At 52.3% G+C, this 24,229-nt stretch overlaps 2 protein-coding genes across 2 annotated transcripts in view; one reads left to right on the top strand and one right to left on the bottom strand.

Moving 5' to 3' along the window:
- PPME1 (protein phosphatase methylesterase 1) overlaps window positions 1–16,386 on the top strand; it is a 34,523-nt gene extending 18,137 nt beyond the window's left edge. Inside the window, exons 4-14 of the mRNA XM_040585234.1 lie at window positions 1,013–1,070; window positions 1,638–1,689; window positions 3,493–3,647; window positions 4,149–4,239; window positions 5,381–5,446; window positions 6,237–6,369; window positions 7,151–7,280; window positions 7,935–7,979; window positions 8,973–9,037; window positions 10,088–10,155; window positions 11,467–16,386. Coding sequence (XP_040441168.1) covers window positions 1,013–1,070; window positions 1,638–1,689; window positions 3,493–3,647; window positions 4,149–4,239; window positions 5,381–5,446; window positions 6,237–6,369; window positions 7,151–7,280; window positions 7,935–7,979; window positions 8,973–9,037; window positions 10,088–10,155; window positions 11,467–11,485 — 882 coding nt within the window. The 3' untranslated portion in view covers window positions 11,486–16,386. The remainder of the gene's footprint in view (window positions 1–1,012; window positions 1,071–1,637; window positions 1,690–3,492; window positions 3,648–4,148; window positions 4,240–5,380; window positions 5,447–6,236; window positions 6,370–7,150; window positions 7,281–7,934; window positions 7,980–8,972; window positions 9,038–10,087; window positions 10,156–11,466) is intronic.
- Window positions 16,387–17,759: 1,373 nt separating this feature from the next.
- P4HA3 (prolyl 4-hydroxylase subunit alpha 3) lies at window positions 17,760–23,674 on the bottom strand. Its single transcript, XM_040583353.1, is given in 14 exon segments — window positions 17,760–17,903; window positions 18,076–18,172; window positions 18,841–18,909; window positions 19,195–19,257; window positions 19,748–19,907; window positions 20,090–20,154; window positions 20,595–20,771; window positions 20,857–21,014; window positions 21,207–21,258; window positions 21,352–21,501; window positions 22,352–22,572; window positions 22,844–22,986; window positions 23,477–23,508; window positions 23,510–23,674. Coding segments are annotated over 14 exon segments (1,623 nt in total). The 3' UTR covers window positions 17,760–17,832.
- Window positions 23,675–24,229: the final 555 nt, after the last annotated feature.

The raw sequence follows: 24,229 nt of genomic DNA, 5'->3' as shown, positions 1-24,229 counted from the left end.
ATCCTCTTTCCTTATTCCCTACTGACAACAGTTTGATTTTTAGCAGCGGGCTGCTTCTCTGACTAGGTGTGCTATTGCTTAGGTGCCAGAACACCTTGCAGATCGAGGTTTAGGGTGTCTTTGGGGGCTCTGAAGTATAAACTTGTGGATTCAGTGGTTTGGGGGGAGAGCAACTGCTGTAGCCATTTAGGAGCTGAATAGCCGAACAATCAATATGAGAGGACTGGGTAGCTTTCGGATCTCTGCCCATTATGTAGGTGGTTCTGTTAAGAATCCCTCAACAAATTCCCCCACTTCTGCAGGCTGTTATTTAAATAATCGATGATTCCTTAACACAAAAGTCTTCCTTTCAACAAAAAACACCACTTAAACTTACGTAAATTGAGCTGTCAGAGACAAATAGAACGATAATTCGGCTCAATAGAGCCAAAATAATATTGCAGCTCTACCTTACTTGAAAAAGATTCCTCACTTGTTCCCCCCAACCCCTTTGGACTAATAATTTTTAGACATTTCAGCCTTCCTGTAAAATTCTGTTCTTTGAGAGCAAATCGAGTACGTGCTGGAAAGCAGCTGCTTCATCTTCGTCTGCTGTGTAGCCAAGACTAATTTTGTAGCCTGTGGGGCTTGGGGAAGGGGGGCATCACTTTGGTGTCTGTAATCCCAGTGCTGCATTTCAATTTTCAGAGGTGTTAGAGAGCTTGAATTTATTATCCAAGGAAACACACGTAATGTCTTATGCACAGTGAAATAAATGTCCTCAGAGGCAGCGTTAACAATGGTAGAAAGGATGGAGCTGTGGTTAATTAAGGGTAGTTTATATAGAACCTTCTTGCTTGCTTTCTGCGACACTGCGTGCAATCCATATTCTGCTGCGTTGTTGACAGTAGAGGGGTTTTGTTGCACCATCCGAGCCTTTGCTGTTGTTTCAGGGAGTGCTTAATGTTGCTAATCCTTTTGAAGGTGAGGTGTGGCACTTTGCAAATTGTGTTATCTTTGTCTCCTCTTGCAGTCTGCGATCATTAACAGGATTCAGTGTAGGATTGTGGCTTTAGATCTCCGAGGCCATGGTAAGTAAAATAAGTAAATTTAAAATCACGTAACCATGCTACGCGCTCTTGTTTTTTAAAGAAGATGTAATGAACCCCTCCCAGGATGACTAAGAAAGCATCCTTAAGGCGTCCCAATTTTTCTTCAAAAGCAGGGAGGGAAAAGTGGCTTCTAGAGCTCCACAGCCACCTTTCCTCATGTGCCAGAAGCTGAGACGTTCTGCACCTTTGTGAGAGGCAGTGCTGGACTTGCTCCTTCCTATGTATTGGCACCCCACCCCACCTCCCCCTTCATGTTTTCATAACCTATGGGCAGTCTTTACCATTAGAAATAAGGTCTGTTCTTTAGTTTTAAGATGCGTTGCAAATACGGAACAGTTATGGGGAGCATTTCCTACCCGTAAGCTGTAACGCGATAAAGTACCGACTGTTCCTATTAATTCTGGGTTTCTTAATTATTCATGTTAACTGCAGTTGGCTCACTCTTAATAACTGTGCCAAAAAGCTTTGTGCAGTGGCTGCTCTGAGCCCTGAGAGGGGTCTGAAGGTTTTGAGGTTACGTGAACTTAAGTTTTTTTGTTCTTTCAGGAGAAACAAAAGTTAGGAATCCTGAAGATCTGTCAGCAGAGACTATGTCAAAGTAAGGAAGTCTATGCTGTCTCTTCAGTATTTCTGTTTTCACAAACCTTTATTTTCTTTCCTTGATTGAACAGTAAACTACTTGAGGACACACAGGGGAGCTGGAAGATCGTTTCATTTCACATGGTTCTGGTAGTTATCCCTTCTTTTCCTGCTGTTTTGGGACAGTTTGAAGTTTATTTGAAATTACATCTCCTCTAGCTGAGCCAGGGGCCAAGCTGGAGTCGTTTCCTCGGTGCCCTCGGTTCTTAAATTCACTTTAAAGATCAGTGGCTTCATTGCAGTGAACACCTTAAACCTGCGACATGCTATAACGCTGGCTAGACCGAGATTTCCCAGGAGAAGGGGAACGCTTTCCTTGGGCATTTGAGCTTGAGAGCACCAGTTTGGTTTTTCCTCGAGCGAGTCCACCTTGGAGTGGCGGCATCCCCAGAGCTGGGTCACTGGCTGAGGCTTCCAGGGTGGAGGCAGTTGCTTTTTCAGACTGTCACAAACCTGCTTTGGGATGCAAATCCCCGCCCCCCCCCCCCCCCCCCCCCTTGACAAAGCTGTAAGGAAAACAAATACCCACGGCTAAGCACATTACTTTATGTCCACATGTAGTACAAAGAGACTCTTTGCTGTGACCGGTTAAATCATGAAGGATTTTGTAACTTTAGTATGAACAAATCCCCTTGGTTTGTTGTGGGGAGGCCATGTGTGAAATGTATTCTGACTTCCATTGTGTACCTCATTGCTGCTGCTTATGGCTTGTCAGATCCTGATGTGGTGTTGTCCTGAGGAGATGCTGTATGAAATTATTAGAATTTTTTAGATCTGGAGCAATGCTGCTGTGGGGGGAAAACAAGTTCTTTTTGGTTTTAAACCTTTCTCCTCTTAGCAATGAGCTTGAAAGTTATCCCTGAATAGCCTTTAAATGGGAGCCTTGAATTATAGCTGGTTTTCTTTAATTATAGCTGGTTTTCTTTTTTTTTTTCTTTCTTTACCAAATCCTCAAGCAGTTTTCTCTGATAGAGCAAATAAGCCGGTCAACTTTTTGTTGTTGTTTTTTCGGTTTTACTTGTTTTCCATTTTCTAGTTGCAGCATTGCTCAGGTCTCTGGTTCCTCTGAATGGTTTTAGTCAGGAAAGTCAATCTGAGTGTCTTAAACCACAGTGCTCTTCGGTAGATTCCAGTCATTAGCTCAGCTGTGGGTTTGGGGTTTGTGGATCATACGAGCCAGCTTTCACGCCCTGCGGTGACAGTGGCAGTTTAAAGTAGGTGCCTTATGGAAAGGATGGGGAAATTGCCCCTTGCCTCGTAGTATCTGTGCTCACGATCTGGATCTTCCTGCTTGCACTCGGTGGTGTTCAGCTTTGCCTCGGTCAATAGGGCTCGGTTACTTTCTGTCTTTAATTGCAAATGGTTTCTCCTTTTAGAACAGTGAATTTCTTAGTGTGTGCTTCCACGTGAGAGGATTTGACAGCTTATTCTCACCTTTTATTTAAAATTCCCTCCAGCTACTGTCTGTAAAAAATTCTCTCCAGGGTTTTCTTTTAGATGAGCACTTTCTGTTAGTAAAATGGGAAATTACGTGCTTGTTCAGCAAAGTATTGGGTTGCATGATTTCCTGTATTGGTACCTAGATGAAACAGCGATAAGAGAATAAACTTGTCTCAATTCCTGTGGATTAAAGAAGCATACAGGCAGGATTTGGAGCTAGACATCTGTCTTGGATCTGGACTTTCTGCTCCCATTGTACAAATCTGCTTCGGAAATGTATCAGGGTAGAGATGCTGACCATGCTTTTGTCTGGATTTGGCAGAGACGTTGGAAACGTGGTTGAAGCTCTGTACGGGGACCTTCCTCCCCCTATCATGCTGATCGGGCACAGCATGGGGGGGGCCATTGCAGTACACACGGCGGTCGCAAATTTGGTGCCAAGTTTATTGGGTCTGTGCATGATCGATGTTGTGGAAGGTAAGTGCGTGTCCCCTTGGATAGGCTTCTGTCTTCCATGTTGATCTCTGTCTTTTATCCCAGATCCCGGAACACAGAAAGTTTTGCCTGGTTTTTAAGTCATTGCCAATTCCTTCCTCCTGACAGATGCTGCCTACACAAAAGTCATTCTGGGTGTGACTCCTCCTTTTGCTTTTCCCAGATGGGCTCTCTGTTTGCCACTTTCCTGATAATTTCTTTGCAATACTTTCTTGTTAGCAGGGAGGTGGGTGGCTTTTTATATAATTCATGGTGCTTCTCTTACTATCTGAATTTCCTACCTGTTCAAATAGTAATAATTGTTTAATGTGGGAGCAGGTGTGACTGTGGGCTTAGGAGTACCAAACTATATTTTCCTTAAGAGCGTTAAATCCCCAGTGAGCTCCAGCTCTCTCTGAGGGTGTTCCCTGGTAGCCAGTTCTGTATGGAGGGATGTGGCAATAATTTGATCGGATGCCATAAAGTTAAAATACTTGATTTTAGGTACAGCCATGGATGCGTTGAACAGCATGCAGAACTTCTTAAGGAGTCGTCCCAAAACGTTCAAGTCACTTGAGAATGCCATTGAGTGGAGGTAATGCATGGCCTTACAGGGTCACCAAAATCACCTGTCTTTGTAGCTTGACTCCCCAAGGAGAGAAAGTTTATGTATTTTGTGTGGTTTCTCCATTCGCACTAGCTTCCCCAGCTATTGTCACCAATTCCTTGGCTGATTGGACAGGGAGACATAGGTCTCAAAGGTAATTTAATTTCTTGGGGGAGCTGGCGAGGCAGCTGGAGAAGGATCCTCTGAGAGTTTCAACTAATGGAAAGCTTCGTGGTATGAATTGCAGCTTCCTTGTAAGTGTTCTAGTTATTACTGAAGAGGCTTGAGACATCCATCCCTCTTCTCCATAACCTGGAGACAAGAAGACTGAGAGGGGACCTCACCAACGCCCACAAATCTCTCAAGGGTGGGTGCCAAGAGGAGGGGGCCAGGCTCTTTTCAGCGGTGCCCAGCGACAGGACAAGGGGCAACGGGCACAAAGTGCAAGACGGGAACTTCCATCGGAATGTGAGGAAGAACATCGTTCCCCTGAGGGTGACGGGACACCGGGACAGGCTGCCCAGAGAGGCTGTGGGGTCTCCTGCTCTGGAGACATTCAAACCCGCCTGGACGCAGCTCTGTGCAACCTGCTCTGGGAGAGCTGCTTCAGCAGGGGGGTGGGCTGGGTGGGCTCCAGGGGTCCCTTCCCACCCCGGCCACGCTGCGACTCTGTGTAAGATTCACATGTAAGAAACAGGACCTACTTCTAGAACGACGTGCACATTTGACAGCTGCATTTGAAAGGGAGAGGCCTCGTGGTTAAGTCTGTAGACGGGACCCCAGAAAGCCCAGTTCTGTTGCCGAATACCCAGGTCATTTCTGACCTCTCCCAGTCCCCTGCAACAAAATGGCTATAACGCTATTTCACTGTTTCCCCACCAGCACTTCTCCCACGTGTCTTTTAAATTCACAGTTACAGTGACAACGGGGGGTTCAAGCAAGTCGGCGTGTGGTGCGAGCCGCTCGGAACGCCTCCTGAGAACAGGAGGGTTGGAGTGGTTGGGGGAAATTGTGAGCTGTAAAGAGTTTTTACTCCTCTTTCTGTGCCTGCTAGTTCCTGAATCTGTTCAGTAAATATTTCTGCTCTCCTTCTGATTCTTTCCTTTTTTTTTTTTTTTTCCCCCTGCAGTGTAAAAAGTGGACAAATAAGAAATCTTGAATCTGCCAGAGTTTCTATGGTCGGTCAAGTCAAACAGTAGGTGGTTTTTGGTTGTTTTGTTTTTTTTTTTTAAAGCTCTTAAAATCATCTTGTCTGTTTTACAATGCTGTTACTACAGAGCATAAATGCACTTGAAAGCAAAATTCTTCTAGAAAACATGAATTTGTTATCGTTTGATCACTGTTGATATCGGCAGCAGTACTGAATCGTACTTAGGGGAATTGGAGAGAGCCGGGGAAAAATTTCCCTGGGGCAAAATCTGCCAAGAGCCGTGTTTTAAAAAGCTTAACTGCTGCTGGTGGTATGTTCCTTGGTTTGTCTGCCTTTCTGCACGCATGATGAAATGAGTGTTAGTCTGATACCTCTTCCGAAATTTTGCCCTGGATTGGGTTGGTTGCCTGGGGACGGTATCTTTCGCTTCCTTTCGGAAATTAATTATCGATTGCATTTCGGGAGTGATCTGAGGTGGGTTTGGTAGGATCAGAGTAACCCACTTGTGCCGCTCTAAGCCGTGAAGTACCCGGAGCCTTCACAAATGTCTCGTGCTTGGTTAAGAAAAGCTGTTATTGATTGTTCGACTGCTTTTGCCTCCCTTAAGTAGCTGTTTGCATTTGTATTTGCGCTGGGATACAAGTACTGCGCTGGCACTCGGTCCCACGGTTAGTCACGACCGTGTCTTTTATCCACAGCTACTTTTAAACTGAAGGGTATTTTTTTTCAGCCAGTATCTGAAAAATTGCTAAACGCTTTCATTTAAAACCTGTTTGTTGGGGGGGTTTTTTGTTTGTTTTGGCAGAGAATCAGTTGCTGGGTTTTTTTTTCACAGGTGTGAAGGGGCTGCTAGTCCTGAATGTCCTAAAGCCATAGTGGAGGGTATTATTGAAGAAGAGGAGGAGGAGGAAGAGGATGAGGAAGGGGGAGGCTCTGTTAACAAAAGGAAGAAAGAAGACGACACAGAGGTAGGGACTTGCTTACTTGTGCTTTCAGCTTGTATTTGCACAATGCTTCCCTGCAAGAGTAGCTGCCAGTAGTTATCCGAATCGCTCTAATATAAAAGGCAGCAACTCCAGGGACCAAAAACTTTATATTGTGACTGTTGTTGTGGTTCTTCATCTCATGCCACTGATTCTATCTTAGACTGTTACCTGAAAGCATGTGTTTGGTTTTCTTTCCTGAGATGCTCACAAATTTAATGCGTATGGGCTGAAATGGGGCTTCTGGCCTGAGGGAGGAATGCTCTTTTCTGAGTCTTTGTGGTATTTTTGTTTGTTTCCAAGGCACAGTAGCATTCAGGAGGTCTTACAGGCAATTGCAACCACCGAGGAATGTAAATTCCTCGAGGAACATCGTTGTAGCCAGCTTATCCCTCGTATCTCTGTGTCACCTAAGTGAGAGCAGAGTTGGAACATTCAATTTGTGAGCTATTTGTGCCAGGAAAAAATAGCAAGTTGAGTGCCCTGAATGCTGCAGCCTTCTCTTGATCTATAGGTATAGCCCCACCGACTTTCTTGTTCCCTGCTCGTGTACTTTGGCTGTGATTTGGAAAGAAATTTCGAGCAAGGATAGTTGTCCCCTGGAAGTGTGTGATCCACCAGAGGGAGCCAGTATTTTTTTACATATATGTAGATACATTTCTTTTTTTAAAATGAAAGTACAGACTTCCAAGTGACACTCTGAGTTCAGCTTTTATTCCAGCTGTTTTACTGATCGCTAATGCAGAGCTCTCTCTCCTCCCTGCAGACAAAGAAGGAGCTCTTATACACGTGGCGAATTGAACTGGCAAAAACAGAAAAGTACTGGGATGGCTGGTTCAGGGGTTTGTCTAACCTCTTCCTAAGCTGTCCAACTCCAAAGCTTTTGCTTTTAGCCGGTATGTGTCTCTTCCAGTCCTGTCTCGGTTCAGTGGCTGTTGACTTCTGTGGTGTCCCACTTGTATTTTAGAGAATAGGGTCAGCGTTTGGCTAATGTCTTTGTCCGAGAACAGCAGACCTGTCTCTTCCACCCTGGCTCTTCTGTGTATCTTGAAATACCATTAAATTGTCCATTTGATCCGTGCCGATCTAGAATTAGTTCAGAGCCTCTTAATACCAAAACAGCACGTAATGATACTGTGTATTGCTGCTGTTGGACAGGTGTTTCTGTTCTGTGATGTGAAAGAAGGGCAAACAGGACAGATCCAAGCTGCCCTTCAGCCTCCGCTACTATGACATTTTCCTACAGATATGGGCATGATTTGAACTTTTCAGCTGAAAGTCAGATTATTGATGTGCTACAGCCAGCTGTAGGCCCTCTTTGTCCTTTAATAGGGAGTACAATGTGTGACAAAGATAAATATCCTTTCAAGTTGTGGGGAGGGATGTGTTCTTGCATTTTTGGATGGGATCCTTTCCTGTCACTTTACTCTTGTCCTTACGGTGGGTGTCAGATATCTCTTTTGTGTTTTTCAAGCCAAATGTCCCTTTCAGAATACCTTAGGCAGGTTCTCTCTGGCTTTTCTTCAATACGTCTGTTTGTTTGATTGTAGGTGTTGACAGGCTGGATAAAGATCTAACAATTGGACAGATGCAAGGTAAATATTTAATATTGTTACTCTATCCTTACTGTAATGCTCTTTTTGGATGAGAGCTTGTTGCTATGGGTACGTAAACGAGGGACAGCTGGGATGGCCTCTTACCAGGTGCAGTCTATATTGAAACAAATGCATGAAAGAATGAGTCCATCCCAGAGTGTTCCGTAACTGACTGTGGTTGTAGCAATGGTGGAAAAGAAGGGAAAGGTTGAATTAGAAGTCATTAAGGGCTGTTGCCATGGTTTTTCTTCAGTCTGGTGTTCAGTGTTTCCAGCCATGGAGCTGCCGTGCTTCTCTTGGATCAGAATGATTGTGAGGGCTTCTTTCTAGTCTGTTTTTTCCCTTTCTAACGACGTTCCTGATGTTCCTAGCTAGAACACTTGGGACCATCCAAAACTCTCTGGTCTCCCCGTGTTTCTGGCAGACATCGGACCAAGATTCAGCATCTGCATTAAAGTTTTGGCGTTTGGTTTGTGGGCTTTTTTTGCCCCCATCCCAGCTTCATTGATCTCCAGAGCAACCAGTACTGGAAAGTAGTATTGGGTAGCAGGATAAACATTATGTTAAGGCAGATCTGATTACGCTTCTGACTCTGAAAGGTAGCCTCGCCTGTGTCAAGAAGCTCTTAAGAAGTTTAGCTTTGTTTTAACTCCTGGGAGCCTGCTCTAGTTACACCTGGGGCAGATGAATTAAGCAGCTGGTTCTTGCTTTCTTTGGAAACTGTCTGCTGTGTGTATTGTACGGTTTGCCCTAGAATTCTGTGCCTTCCCTGGTCCCTCGTCCATATAATGCATATAGTGAGATTTGGTGAGGTTTGTTCGTAAAGAATGTTGAGGTCCTTTTTTAGAAGAGTTCATAAATCCACAGCGCTTTTTAGGGTGTAGTCATGTCTGATATTTCCTGTGTACCCAAAAACTGTTTGCCTAAAACCGTTGCTGTTAGGAATCCGGATCACTTAAAAAGCAGCTCCAGTGATGATTCTCTTGATTGCAGGGAAGTTTCAGATGCAGGTCCTCCCACAGTGTGGCCATGCAGTCCATGAAGATGCTCCAGACAAGGTGAGCCCCACTGTGGGGTTGAAGCTAGATAAGTCACGGGTTTAACGGCTTAAATGCAAAAGGGGTCAGTTCCTTACTGTGAAGCAGAGATTAGACTTTAGGGGCATTTTTTGGCACGATATCTTAACTAGCTGGCTATTCGTAAAACAGCTTTTGGAGTTTTAAGCTGGTTGGAAGGCCTGGGCTAAGATGTTACATGACACAGGGCTTGGCTAGGTTACAGATTTACCTTTCAGGCTAGTGGTGATAAACCAAATTCTTACAATGTGGATTGTGGATTGATCCTCCCTGATTTTCCTCCTGAAGTTCTCCAGTCTCCCTTGTACTAAGCTGCAGCTTTTGGGGTTGGTCTGTGTTTTGCTGAGTCGGGTGGCTCACATTTTCCAAATACAAACCAAATGTTACTGAAATGGTGTACAGGCTGACAAAGCAGTTGCTGCTTCTGGGTACTGCTGAACTTCGTGTCTAGATAGAAGCAGGAATGTGGTGCAGCCAGTGGAGCCTGTGGCTGGAAACGTGTCTGGTTTTAAAACTTGTCCTACGCTGACCGCAGTCAGTGTAAAACTCAGCCTTTCTGTGCTTCACTTGACCAATCTGAAATAGGGATTTTTATTGACAGCTGATCAGTTCTTCCATTGTTATCCTTTTTAATATACATTCTAAGCTGTATTATTACTGTCTTGATTGATTCTTTTTAGAGATACCTTGCATCATGAATTCGCCAGACCTTTCTTCCCCTGCTAAACTTAGGCGTTTTTTTAAGAATTACTGAAAGAGGTGGAGAAAAAGTTTGGTCAGTTCTTGAATGTGAGATCAGTGTTGGAGTAACGGTGGAGGCATGTAGTTCTTTTTATTTTTATTTTTATTTTTTAATATAAAAGCGTGTCATAATGGAGCTCTTAGTTTTAAAGGAGCAAACTTGATTCAGCAAGAGCATCCTGAGGATGTGAACTGTTGTTGGCAGTGCTGCAGTCTTTGAAAACTGACTGGATCTCTTGTTATCTTTATGTCCCTGAGCAGATGATTTTTTTTCCTCCCCCCTTCCTTCAGGTTGCTGAAGCTGTTGCGACGTTCCTGATCCGTCACAGGTTTACAGAGCCCATCGGTGGATTCCAGTGGTAAGGCTCTGCGGGTGCTAAAGCTGGGCAGACCTTGAGCAGAGCTTTTGCTCTGAACTGCCTGCGTGTTTGGCTCTCGGTGCGGGAGGGTGGAGTTTTAGCATAATGCTAAAAACCACGTGTAAACAAACAGCTTTGAATCACAGCCAGTAATGTATTTGGTGTTTTTCTTCTCTCTAAACTTCTCACATATTAATTTGTGTCAGTGAAACCTCCTTCCTTGGAGGGGAGGAGCAAAGCAGATCCTCCCCAGCTGATCCTTTATAGTTGGCCAGAAGGCAGAATTACAAGTTTTGCAATGCTTAGTTTAAAGAATATTTTAAGTAATCAAGGCCCTGTGTTTTTGGAAACAACTTGCACCACACCAAGAAATACTGGTGAGATTAGACAGGGGAAGGTGCGTGCTTTGCTTCGCAGACTTTCCATGCTTGCCTCATGTGTTCTCACATCGTAGTGAACTGTAGGAGCCTGGTCGCTGCGATCAGCCACGCAGTGGTGGGGGGAGGTTGTGACTCATGAGGCTGACTGGAAAAACTCCCAAAGCCTTCGTTATAGTACCATGAAGCTAATAACTAAACTGATGCTTAGCCCTCATGAATTTAAATTCTGGTTGAGCATCATCTTCCAGGCAAATGGTAAAATAAGCATGTTAGTCAAGCGGTCTGGAAAAGTCCTTCTGCTTTTACCTGAGAATTCTTCAACAAGAGCTAGAAGCCCCAGGATGTGTGATGCTGTAGGACTGGTAATGCTAAGGAGGTATTGCTGGATGATCTCTTTCTGTTTTCCCCCTTTATCCTATGCCCTTGGGGATGAAATGCAGGACTGTGGACTTGCATATTTTTCATCCAGTGAAAGGATATAGTGTAGGTTGGTGTGTAAACGGCGAGAGAGGGAGAAGCCCAAAGGACTGTACTGCACTGCAGTGTTGAATCTCCCCCAGGCATCTGGCAACCTGTGCTGCCTCTGTGAGTCCTGAAGGAGCTAGCCTGTTGCTCCTGCTATTACCGTTGTAGCAAAACCAGCTTTAAAACAAGAGGCTTGGAGAAAGCGAGGTGGCTTGCTGGCCTTGTTGTGTCCTTAAGCCATAGAGATGACAACACGTTAAGCTTTTGTGCTTCTCGCTATTTGTAGAGCTCACAAGTGATTGTTGAATGTGGCAATGCTAATTGTAACCTGCATGATAGACTCCTTTTGGTCTTGTTTGATCTTGGGTAACCGATTAAATTTAGGGTGTTGCAGAGTCAAATACCTGCGGAGAATACCTCGATTTTAATGTGTGACCTTTCTTCCATTCTTCTTTTTCCCTCCTAGTGTGTTTCCTGCTTGTTAATACCCTGGTGTTCTCCAGCACTAAGTTCTGTTGTAAATAAACTGCACCAGAGGCCACTGTGATGTATCCATAACCTTTCATCTCTCCAGTTCAGCAGCAGTGAGAAGTTGGTGTGAGATTCATCCCCTAGAACTAGTTCTCCAGAATGTGTAAATGCTTAGGGACTTCCTTGCTGGGAAGCAGCTTGTACTGAAGACCATGAAAAGCTCTTCAGGGCCCTGGAAGTGGGCTCCTCTCTGCTGCCACAAGGAAAGACCTCCTGAAATCCCAAGTAGTCAGTCATACCAATCTGCATCAATTCTCAGGCTCTCTTGGACCCAACTGCAAAAGGGCCATTGGCGGCCCAGATCCACCGAGGGCATTGCAGCACAGCCAAAGGCTTCAGGATTTCTCCGTGGAATCGTCTAATCGTCTTTGAAGTGCCCCTTAGTTTTGTTTTTTATATGCACGTTTCTTTCCCCTAAAGCAGATGAGGAATTGGCTTCCTTGGGAGCTCAGGTTTCGTCTCACCGATGCCAGCCTTATGGGTTAAGCTGTGGGAAGAGCCTAGATGCTATTTTCCTGGGCAGAGCTGGATGGGACTGTAAAGCAAAAAGGCAAGGGGAGACCATGAGCTCTGTTTCTGCATCTTGCGGCTTTCTTAGAAACCAGCCTGGATAACTCCATCTACTGCAGACACATAACAGGCAGGGGACTTCGGGCCGACGTTTGTGGGGAAGACCTGATGTCGCAGCACTCTCAAAACTAGCCAGCTGCAACAAGGTCTTTTACCATCACCTACCAAGTTAACTTCACTAAGTAGTTAGCACGCCTTGCCCCGGCATGGCCACCAGTCCCCCACACGGTCTCAAAGGTCCATCTGCTTTTCAAGCTGTTCCTTCGTACTCTTCTGGCCAGTCCCTCTGCTTCTCACCTCTGCTGCCTTCTCCTTGTCTCTCCTCATCCAGGGCGCGCTCTCTCCTCCAGATCTCTCTTCACTGGCTACTCTTTTCTTTGGCTGCCCTCCTTAGAGCTATTTAACCACTTAACAGAACCAGCCACAGCTACTTCAGCCGACCCCCGCCCCTGAAGCCAGCCCACAGCTGTATATTATCAATGCTAATTAACCTGCCTTCGTTCCCCTACAACCCGAGACAAGCAGTAACAACGCGCTCAGCAGGCGGTTTGCCTGTTTTGGCCATTCTCTGTCCCCGGAATGTGTTTATGCTTCCCTTCTTGTAGCTGCCACGTGCAACTGAACAGAGATCAGCGCCTTCGGGATGAAAAAATGCAAAACGTGCAGTAGATAAAACCCTGGAGAGCTTGGAGTCAGTTCTGCTGATGTTGATGCAGAGATGTGGGCAGCTGCCGCTGTGTTATGCTCCCCCGGTACTGGAGGAAAGACCTTGTTTTCCCTGCTGTTTCCTAGATCATTTCACTGCCTGCCTTCCAGATTTCCATGTAAATGCAGTAGTTACACAGTTTCTCTTCAGGGTTAAATTATCCACAGTTTGTCAGGTTGCTTTCACCTAAGAATTACTCTTGAGCCTAAGAGCAGACACGTTCTGGAGCAGTTCTCCTCAATATTTTGCTGGTGGATGTCTGAAATCATCAGGGGGGTTTGCCTTGTGTCCGTAACCCCTCGATGCCGTGCGATGAAAGCGGTGGCCAGCGCTGTTTGGCTGAGGCAGAGTGCTGTCGTGTGCCTCTGCGCGTACGTCCTGTGACAAGCTGTCGTGAATTCTGGGCACGTGAGAGTTGCAGGTGAGGCCAAGGGAGATGGTGTGAAGAGCCGGCAAAGCCCGGTTTGACTTCGGCCTTTACCCCGACGCAGCCACTCGTCTCCCCTGACGCCCTTGCGTGCGAGCCCTGGACGCAGCGGTCACGGCCTTGCTCTGCGGCCCTTCCCTGTCCCATCAGGGTGGGAAATGCCTGAATTAGAGACAAGAAAGCCGCGTTCCAGGGAGCTGTGCTCTCTCCTGGCACTTAGGCCATCGGCATTTGGGTGTTAAAAGAGCAATTGCTGGCTCCCGGCGTTTCCCTCTGTAAGTTGCCACGTTCATTATTGAGTTACTTTACTGTGACCTCGATGTCATGTTCACCGCTGGTTTCGTTGCTGATGGGTTAAATGGATCTTCAGTAGTTGAGATGCAAAATAGCACTTTCCCCAGACTGTATCCTGAAGATTGGCAAGATTCTCAGTCCTTTCCAGGTGATTCCTGTGTTCAAATTGTTAGAGATTAAACAGTACAGTATGTATGTCCAGAGTCTCGCTTCACGGGTTCATTAAGCATGTGCCTGTTGTCGTACTCATGAATGATCTCGGTAAAGTCACCTTCCTCTGTGCTGAAGTAACTTGGAGGATCTGGCTCCGAGTGATTCGTTGCGGTAACTCCTCATGTGTGTCCCTCATGTTATCCCTTTCATTTGCTTTTACAGTTTGTGAAATCTTTAAAAACCAACCAAACAACAAAAAACAAACAAAACCCTCCGTGCAAAGCCAATCAGTTTTGTGTTCTGTAGAAGCACCAGTGGAAAACGAATGACTGCTTCTGAATCCTGTGGGCTCCCCCAGCATTATATTTTGTTAACATTTGAGAAGTGAGTGAAAAAATAAATATTTCAATAGCCATTTTAATGTGGCATTGCTGCGTGCCAAGCTCTCGGTCCTGATCTGCACCGCATAGGTGGCTGTTCAGGGCCTTGTGTGGTGCTGGCTTCAAAAAAGGCGGACGGAGCAGCCGCGGGTGGGTGGGTGGAGGGGGAATTCCTTCTGTCTCTGTCAAGCCGGGTACATTTTTGAGGCTGTGCTTTTGTAGGACAAATATTCATGCTCCTGTTGCAGTTTCTTCTCCCTTTTCAGGGAGCTGCTGGCAGATATAAATGGTATTTCGGTGAAGGGTAGCACAGACCATGGTAATAGTAACTGTGGAGAGAAGAAATGTTCTCTTTGACTCATGAAAAACGGGGACGTCTAGAAAATCCCCCCGTAACTCCCAACTTTTCACTGCGTTTTTCCACAGCCTGCAGCATTGTCCTGTCTCTGTAAAAGCAGATGAACAGGGGGAGGCTGTCTAAATTGAAAGGATGCTGGCTTTATGCTGGCGCTTTGGATTATTTAGAAATCTCTCTAGCTTTTGTTCCAGTTGTTGGATTGAGGATCGGTGGAAACTTTCACAACGGAAAATCCTAAGGCTTGGCAGGAAGCGGAAGATGCGGTTTGGGACGCCGGTGTGTTGCAGGATTCGCTTAAGTTTTTCAAATCAGCCCCAGGGAGGGTTTTGCCAGCTGCCAGATTACACGCACCAGGCAAACCCATCGGTGACCTGTAGATGACAGGAGCACCGAGAGTGTTGGAACAAAGGTATTCCCTGTATTGCCGAAGCGAGTCAGTTTGGTTCGAACACAGCTCTTGCAAATGCAAAGCTCGGCTGCGCGTGTTTGAGCCCGCACAGTTCCTCTGTGCTGGTGTTTTGGAAACACTGTTGGTGGCCGGGGCGATTGCTGCCCGCAGACGCAGCCCGGCGGTGTGGCTGGACTGAGCTCGCTTTTCGTTCGAGCCTTGTCTTTTTGTGTCTTCGGTCTGCCCTGGCCCAGATGTGAAGTGGGTGGGAGATGATACCAAAGCCAATTAAAAACACTGATGCTTATCGTGACTGGAGGTCGCTTTCTGTGCAGCTGAGACACCCTCTAAAAAAGAAAAAAAATAGTAAAGAGTTAAAAATCCCCGCAGTGATACGGGGGGACCTGGGGCTGTCCAGCTGCGTTTCTTCCCTCAGGCCATGCTAGTGGGTTTTCAGAGATGATGCAGCTATAGGGTTTGTTTTTTTCTTTTTTGTTTCCCCCCCTTTTGGCAAGGGAAGCAGCTGGTCAGCCAGAGAAAGCCCATTCCAGCCCTGCTTTCCACCCCTTCGTGATTTGAAAGGCAGAGCGCTGCATCGCTTGGCAGCACAAATTCCCACCCCCACCCCCCAAATCTGCTCTGGTGGTGGTGAAATTGCTCCTGCCTGGTGACAGAGTGACTTCTGAACCGAGCTCACGGTCGGGGAGCTCGCAGAGGGAGTGGTGGTGTGATGGATCCCATGGGTGACACCAGCAGCCCAGTAACGCCATGCTGGGGCGGTTCAGAGGGAGCCTCCTCGCTCAGGGCTGAGCGATGGCCGGAGGGCGAAGCTGCTCCCCGGCTTCTCGCTTGCTTCGGTGAGACCATCCCGGGACACCGAGAACTTTACCCGTGTGCTGCCGCGTTCAGCAGGCTCTTCGGTGAGCAGGGGGGCACTGGGTAGGAGAGAGCAAACAGCTTCGCGCTGATATCCTCTGCCTCCTCGACTCCAGCTCGGATGGTTCTCCCCGCCCCCGTCTTTTATCCTGGGTGGGGAAGGGACTGGGAAAAGAGATGTTGGGAGGTGTCTGGCCATCAGCCCTTCGCTGCTTCGAACTGGTGCTTGACACTCCCGAAAGGCTAGACCTAGATCTTCAGGTAAGGTCAAAAAAGTAGTTGATGGGTTGCCATTTCCAAGAAAACTCGGTCTGGGTGCTTCCTAACACCCGTCTCTGAGCCTGGCGTTCTGCTCCCAACCTGAAACCGCTGTTTGTGTTCCCCAAACCCGCTTCCCTGGGCTGTATGGGCTGCCCCGATCCATCCGGTACCGCCGTGCCCTCAGCACCTTGTCCGTAAGCATCGGAAACCTGCGGGATGCAGTGCCTGGGGGTTTGCTCCCAGCTCTGCTGTTGGGTGCTTTGCTGGTTTCCAGTCCCAGTCCGGTGCGGTGACCTCTTACCACGTGCTGCTGTTTCCAAAAGGAAAATGTGTGTCTGTTGGTTCTCTGGAGCACGCGCTCTGTGTCCCGTGTCAGCCTCATCCTCCTCGTGTCTCATTCGGTGTCTGTTTCTCTCGCCCACCAATAAAGCATTTGTGCAAAGCCTGGTGCAGGAGCTGCTCCTTTCCCTTCCCCTGGGGTCCCCCTGGAGGAGGGGTGGGCGTCCTGAGCGGTCCTGGGGCCAGACCCAAGTCCTGGGTTTTGCTGGTGACTCACAGAAGCCTCTTGTCATCCGAAATATTCCCCCATCCCTGTGCTCGGCTGGGGGGAGGAGGGGTAGGGGGGTGCTTCAGCCACAGCTTTTGCTTTTCCCCCCCCCTCCCTGCCGTAACCAGCGGCGCCCACCTGTGCAGAAACACCTGAAAGTCATAAACCGGGGTGCTCCGGCTGCTGGGTAACCTGCGCTGGGCTGGACCCATATATATTTTATATATATATATAGCTGAAGAGCAGGAATTTGAGGGCAATCTGCTCTGAAATTTTCCCTGTGGCATCTCCTCGCTCCTCCGGCTCCTGCTCCCCTGCCCAAGTGCTGCTGGCAGCTCGTCCCCTGCCCTGCTGCTGGTCCGGGGCTGGATAAATGCCGCCGCAGGGTGATCGGGGTGTGGGTTTGAACCCCAGACGAGCAGGAGAGCCCTGGCAGAGCTCTGCCTGGTGTCTCCATCCCCTTCCCCAATTCCTGGCCTTCTCCTTCCAGCCAGCCAAGAGGTGTCACGGGGTGGCCTCGACACCCCCGGGGGTCGGGTCTCTGCTTCCAGCCAGGAGGATTTTAATCCCATCCAAGCATCGTGTGGGTGAGGCTGGATGGGTGCGGAGTTGGGGGGGGGGCGTTCCATGACACCGGGCTGGAGAAAGGGACCTTGTCCATGGGGTCCCGGGAGAGCACGCTGGCGTGAGCGTGGTCCAAGCCCGGGCAGGCTGGGGGCCAGGGCAGGGGGGCAGCGGCCACCGTCTCCTTCCCCAGCATCCCTCCCGGAGCGGCTGCCCTGCCATAGCTGACGCTCTCGGGGGTGCGGGGGGACCCCACGCTGCGGGCGGGATGTGCGCGGGGTGTGGGGCTGCACAGTCAGCTCCATAGTGCAGCCAGACGCTGCAGCGGGTTGGTTTGAGGAAGGTGAGTGTGACTGTCTTTGCTCTGGTCCTCTGCGGTCATGGTGTTCACTCTGAAGCCTACTGATGACCGCAGAAACGCCGCATGGCTAACTGCCGGGCCTTTTAACAGAGAGACTTTATCTAGGGCTGGAGGAGGGGGCTCGAGAGTACGTTTAGGGTCTGCGTTGGAATTGGGGTGGGGCGCAGACACATACACACAACCCCATCATCCCGTCAGGTACCACGCCCAGTTTAGTGCTGCCAGACTCCAGTTTAGTGTCTTCCGACTTTATTTTGACCGGATTCGGCCGTGGTTGAGCAGATGCCGCTGCCCCCGGTAGCCCCCCGCGCCCCTGCCACCCCCTTCCCTCCCTCCCCTTGCCGCAGCCTTGGGGACGCGCTGCGCCAGGGCGGCTCTGCCACCCATGGGTGCCACATCCTTGAGCCCACGGCAGCTCAGTCTTGTGGGTCAGCACCGCACGGCCGCCGAAACTCCTGCCCGTGCTCGTGGATCCACTTGTTCGCCACTGGAAGGGACAAGGACAAGGGTCCCCATTCGCCTCCCTCCCCCTGCCCCCGTCACTAACCCTGCTCCCGTATCGGCGATGTCTTTTCCCGATTATCCAGGATTTTTCTGAGTTCCCAGCCCCGCCAGCAGAGCTGCCCCTCCAACCCTGTGTCACCCCAGCTGCCTCTCACCCCACTTGTCCCCAGCCAGGACGGGGCAGCCGGCGTGCAGGGTGTCCCCGTCCCCGTCCCCGTTCCTCCGCAGGTTCCACCAGAAGAGAGCTGCGTTCTGCAGAGCAGACAGGGGGGTTGGAACCCCAAAAAACAGAGCTGGGAGCCCCGGAATTGCCATTTGGCACCCCAAAAGAGAGCTGGGAGCCCTGGGGTTGTGGTTCAGCACCCCAAAACAGGTAGGAGCCCAAGCACTGGGGTTTGGAACTCCTAAAACAGAGCTGGGAGCCCCGGAATTGCCATTTGGCACCCCAAAAGAGAGCTGTGAGCCTGGGAGCCCTGGGGTGGGGTTTGACATTCCAAAACAGAGCCAGGATCCCCCAAATTGGGATTGACACCCAAAACTAGAGCCAGGAGCCAAATGGACGGGGTGTGAAACCCCTAAAACAGAGCTGGGAGCCTTGGGGTTGAGGTCTTGGCACCCCAAAACAGAGTTGGGATTCCCGAGGTTGGATTTTGGCATCCCAAAACAGACGGGAGCCCCAGAGCTGGGGTCTGGCACCCCGAAACAGAGCTGGGAGCTGCGGGATCAGGGTTTGGCACCCCTCGAAGGGAGCCAGCATCCCCAGAGCTGGGGTCTGGCACCCCGAAACAGATGAGGGAGCCCCAGGGTTGGGGTCTGGCATCGGGGCTGGCTCAGCCACAACACCCTGGGAGAGACAAGAGACAAGAGAGCGGCGTCCCTCCCCTTCCCCACTGCCGGGGGGCCGTGCAGGCGCCCCTCACCTTAACCACGGGCACGCTGAAGTTGGCGTAGACGAAGGCGGTGGAGCCGCCAGCCTCCACCGCGCTCAGCTGGAAAAGGAGCAACAAATATGAGCCGTGGCCCTCCCTGCCGTGGTATGGCCGCCGTGCGTGGGGAAACTGAGGCACGAACCCCCCCCGGCTCCCCCGCCACGCTGCCATCGCTACGGCACGGCACAGGCTCTTCGGTCCGCTGCAGATGTTGCCACGTCAGAGCCCAGCACAGGCTGGTTTAGGGCTGCTCTCACCCATCTCAGACTCTTGGTCACTCCGAACCCTACTGATGACCAAGCAAGCGCCGTCCCTCTCTAAGCTCGGAAATGAGGGAGGACTCACGTAGATCATGACCGTGGCGATCCTGTTGCCTGACTTCATTCTGTAAAGGGGGCTCTTCCTGGACTGCCCCAAGAGCAAGGGGGGGGGGGGATGGTCAGTCCCGTGGGGACGTTTCCTCCAGGGAAATCCCTCCCTCCCTCCCTCCCCATTCTTTTCTCTCCCTCCCTCCTTCCTTCCCTCTTCCCTCACCCCCTTTCACCCTCCCTCCCTTCCCAGGAATATGTCAGACACCAACCCAGGGATCACCATCCCAGGCCTGCCCCAGGGACTATCCCAGGGTCCACCTCCAGGAATATCTCAGGGATCACCACGGGGATACCCCCAGGGACCATCCAGGGACCTCCCCTTGGCACCATCTCAGGAGAACCACGGCGAGCACCCCAGGACCCATCGCCAGGAACATCCCAGGGACCACTCCAGGGTCCACCTCCAGGAACATCTGAGGGACCACCCCAAAGACCACCCCCAGGAACATCTGAGGGACCATCCCAGGAACACCCCAAGGACCATCCCACAGGAACCACCCCATGGACCACCCAGGCAGCTTCCTGACCGTGGCATGGTCGAAGTGTGGCTCGTAGTGGCCCCCCAGCCCATAGTTGACCACCTGCAGGTACTCAGCGTAGGGTGGCCGCAGGTCCAGGCCGGTGACAGCAGCGATGCGCTGCTCCAACGCCCGCACCACCGGGTCAGCGGTGTCCTTCAGCCAGGCACTGCAGGAGCACCCCACACCTTCAGCCCCCCAAATTCACGCGTGGCTGAGCTTAACCCTCGTTAAGCGCTGCTGGGTGTGGAGAACCCAGGGACCCCAGCATGGCTTCACTGCCACCTTGGTGGTGGCAATGGGGTCATGGTGGTCCCACTGGCTAGAGGGTAAGGGAGGGGTGGCTACTACCTCTTGCTTATCCGGTACTCAGCTTTCTGCTGCTTCTCCCCAGAGGCGACCACGGACCTCTGCAGCTGGAGGACATGGTGAGGGGGGAATGTTGCTGCAGATGGGGACCCCCATGCCAAGCAGGGACCCCGGTTGGGGTTGAAACTGGTGGGTTTATGCCAACCGGTTGCCAAACATCCCCCACCCCAAGATGTCCCACCAGGCTGATGGAGGCAGTGACAGCAGTTGGATCCAATGCAGCTGGGTGGTACCAAGCCAAGCCTGGCTGGGAAGCAGTTTAAGTGCATGCATGGACCTGGTTTCTCCCCAAAATCTTGGGGGGGGGGGCTCAGATGGAGCTAAACTGGGCTCATCCCCCCAGGGTTTCGCTGCATAAGGCTTTAGCTAAGCCCTGGCTTAAAACCCCGCCTATCTCTGCATGCTCAGGATAGTCCACCCTGGACCACCAGCTCTTGGGGCACTCTCCTCCGGGAGATGGACATCCCTGGGGATGGGGACAGCTCACCCGGGGCCCTGCCAACCCCTTGATGGTCTCAGCCTCGGCGTCACTGATGAAATCATGGTACAAAGCCACGTAGGGTTGGATCCAGACCACCTCCTTCTTGACAGGCTGAAGAAAGAGGTAGGGGCTGCCGTTGGTCTCGTAGGAGCAGCTGAGGCGCAGGAGATGCTCTGGGGCCAGCTGGGGCGAGAGAGGACCAAGGAGGGTGTGAGAGAGGGGGACAGTGGTGGGGTGGGGAGCCACGGCATCACCCTGCCCGCCCCACCTGCCCCCCTGGGCGCTGGCACAGCTCCTCATAGGCGTCGCGGCTCTGCAGGCGAGTGCTGTTGGGGCGTTGCAGGGGTCTGGCACTTGCTGCTGTTCCCATCTCCAGCAGCTTCTCATACTTGGCCACGTTCCTCACCACCCTTTGGTTACTGGGGTCTGCCGGAGAGGTAGTGTCACCCGAAACACCGTGTCCCCATCACCCCCCTGCCCTGGCATCGGTCCCTGGAGAATTACCCCACATGGGGGCAGGAAACAGGGTGAAGGAGGCTGGTGCCATGCAGAGGTGGTGATGGAGACACCCCAAAACCTCTCCTTTCCTCCTGCTGTATCCGAGGTTGCCCCACATACCATAGTGGAGAAACTCCCTGGAGAGGCTCAAGGCATGGGAGATGTTTCCAGCCTGGATGGAGCAGAGAGCCCATGAACATCCCCCTGCCCATCGTTCAGCCCTACCGGACACAGCAGGGGGTGGGGACAGGACTCGTGGCCGTACCATGAAATAGGAAAAGGCGAGATGGTCCAGAGCATCCTCCAAGCTGCTCCGGTCCTCTGGGTTCCAGCTGCCATAGGAGAGGCGGAAGAGGCCGACGGCCTCCTCCAGCCATGCAATGGAGTGGTAATAGTCACCCGTGTCGTAAGCGACCTGCGAGGCAGCACATTGTCCAGGCCCACTGACTGCAACAGCCTGGCCTGCATCCCACCCCCACCCTGTCTCATCCTATCCCATCCCATCCCATCCTCAACGTCGTCCTACCCTATCCCCACCACCATCTTCATCCCAGTCCCACCCCTATCCCCTCCATCCTGTCCCTACCCTGTCCCATCCCATCCCATTCCCATGCCATGTCAGCACAACCCATTGCAATTCCTACCCACCCTGTCCCACCACATCCCGTTGCTTTCCTAGTCCCATCCCCATCCCCATTACCCACTAAGCCATCCCCATCCTGTCCCATCCCTTCCTTTCCTGTCCCCATCCCCACCCCCATCCCCGTCCATCCTGCTCCAGCTCCATCTCTATCCCCACCTCCGTCTCCATCTCCATCCCCACCTCCAGCTCCATCTCATGCCATGCCATGTCATCCCATCCCACCCCACCCTGTCCCATGCTATCCCACACTCGGACACTCCGTCCCAGCTCTGCAGCGACACTCGGAGGACTCTGCCCTGAAGAAAAACCGCTATCAAAGCGCCCAGATCCCACCCCAGGGATTTATGGATCCACCTTTACCCCCAGGTGGGGGTCAACCCCACAGCCAGGATGCGGGGACTGGAGATCTCCCCCAGGCCACCAGCTCAGCGCTTCCTTTCCCCAAGGCACAACGTGCCCAGGAGCCCCGTTACTTGGGTGAGAGCCGAGAGGCGATGGCAGGCGGGTTGAGTCGGGGGGCCCCTCCGTATCCAGGTGGGAAGGAAACCCAACATCTATCCCCACAGGAGCAACATCCCAAGCTGGAAAAACTTTGTGGAGGGCTTAGGGGGCTCGTCCTCACCTTGCCCACGTGGAAGCAGTCGTCAGCCGAGAGGGAGACGCGCCGGCCGGGGCTGTAGAGCGGTGGGCAGCTGGCGCCGGCTCGCTGGAAGACGCCGTTGGCCATGCCCTTGACGCTGAGCGCGTAGACGTCCTGCAGCCGCATCAGCGCCCGGGCTGCCCCATCCAGGTCCTCGGCTCCAGGCAGCTCCCGCTCCACCTCCTTGAAGCCAGAATGGAGCGCTGCGGGCGGCAGGGATGGGGGGGCAGGAGGGGGATTAATGAGATTTTGGGGTGCCATCAACCTTATCAGCCCTTTTCCATCCCTGGGGAGCCCACATCCTGCTCCTCCACCTGTTCTCCTGCTCCTCCATCCATTCCCTTGCTCTTTCACCCGTTTTCCTGCTCCTTGATCCATTCCCCAGCTCCTCCATCCACTCCCTGTCACCGCCCGGCTCTCCCTGGGTGACAGGGGGACATGCAGCCAAACGCCCCCCCACCCCCCGCCCCATACCCTGGGTGTTCTCAGCAGCCTCGTCGCTGTAGATGACATTGGGCCAGTCGGAGTGGAGACGCTTGATGAGGCTGAAGGCCAGCAAGGGATTGTCCACCGAGGCCTTGGGGTCCTGGTGCAGCGCCTGGACCTTCTCATAAAACCTACGAGGCACCCACTGGGTGACACTTTCGGTGATGCTCCCCGGCGGTGACACCCTCCGAGGCGGGGGCTGGGCTCTGAGCCCCCCCATAGCGGCGTCCACTTTCTGGCCAAGCCAGAGATGGGGAAACGCCACCGGGGCTGGCAGCCCCCATCGCTGGGGGGTGCGGGGGGCTCCCCTGGGGTGCTGAGCCATGGCCCTGCAGCCCGGCCTGGGGCTGGGGGACCCACGTCCCCTCCCGGGACACGGGCTGGGGGGGCTGGGCAGGGTCCGGGCTGCGCTACCCCCTCCACCCACGATGCCTCAAGCTCTTATTTAGGGGCACCCCCAAAAGCTGGGGGCCGGGCTAACCCCCCCTCCCCGCCAGCGCGGCACCCCGCGGGGATACGGGTGCCGGGGGGGGAGCGGCTGCTCCCTGCGCCCGTGGGAGCCCCCACGCGGGACCGCGACGCGCCGGGGGTGCGCCCCCCCCGCCCCCCCCGCGGCGGTACCTGGCGAGGCGGCGCAGGCGGGCGCCCTCCCCCCCGCAGGTAGCCCCGCAGCCCCCGCAGCAGGCGGCCCTCGCACCGCAGCGCCCCGCGCACGCTCAGCATGGCCGAGTAGGTCTCGGCCGGGGCGGGGGGCGGCAGCAGCGCCAGCAGCGCCCCCAGCCCCAGCGCCCCCAGCCCCGGCGCCCCCAGCGCCCGCATCCGGCACCCAGCGCCCGGCGCCCGGCATCCAGCCCGGGGAGCGGCCGGGGGAGGGGGGGGGAGGGGGAGCGGGGGGCGAGAGGCTCCGCCTTGGGGGGGAGGGGAGGGGAGGGGAGGGGAGGGGGTGGGGGTTGCCCCGGAGCCGCCACGCTGGCTGGGGGGGGGGGCGTGGTGCTGCTGGGCTCAGTCCTGCCTGGCCCTACCCCCATCCTGCCTGGCCCTCTCCCCATCCCATCCCGCCTGTCCCCATCCCATCCCACGTGTCCCCATCCCATCCTGCCCCCATCCTGCCTGGCCCTCTCCCCATCCCATCCCGCCTGTCCCCATCCCGTCCTGCCCCCATCCTGCCCAGCTCTGTCCCCATCCCGTCCTGCCCCCATTCTACCTGTCCCTGTCCCCATCCCGTCCTCCCTGTCCCCATACCATCCTGCCCTCACCCTGCCTGGCTCCGTCCCCATCCCATCCTCCCTGTCCCCCTCTTGTTGGTCCCCATTCTATCCTGCCTGTTCCCATCCTGCCCTGTCCCCATCCTTCCTGGCTCCATCTTCCCTGGCC

Source organism: Falco naumanni, chromosome 2, assembly GCF_017639655.2.
Source record: "Falco naumanni isolate bFalNau1 chromosome 2, bFalNau1.pat, whole genome shotgun sequence".
Lineage (NCBI taxonomy): Eukaryota > Metazoa > Chordata > Aves > Falconiformes > Falconidae > Falco > Falco naumanni.
This window is presented reverse-complemented; position numbering and strand designations above follow the sequence as displayed.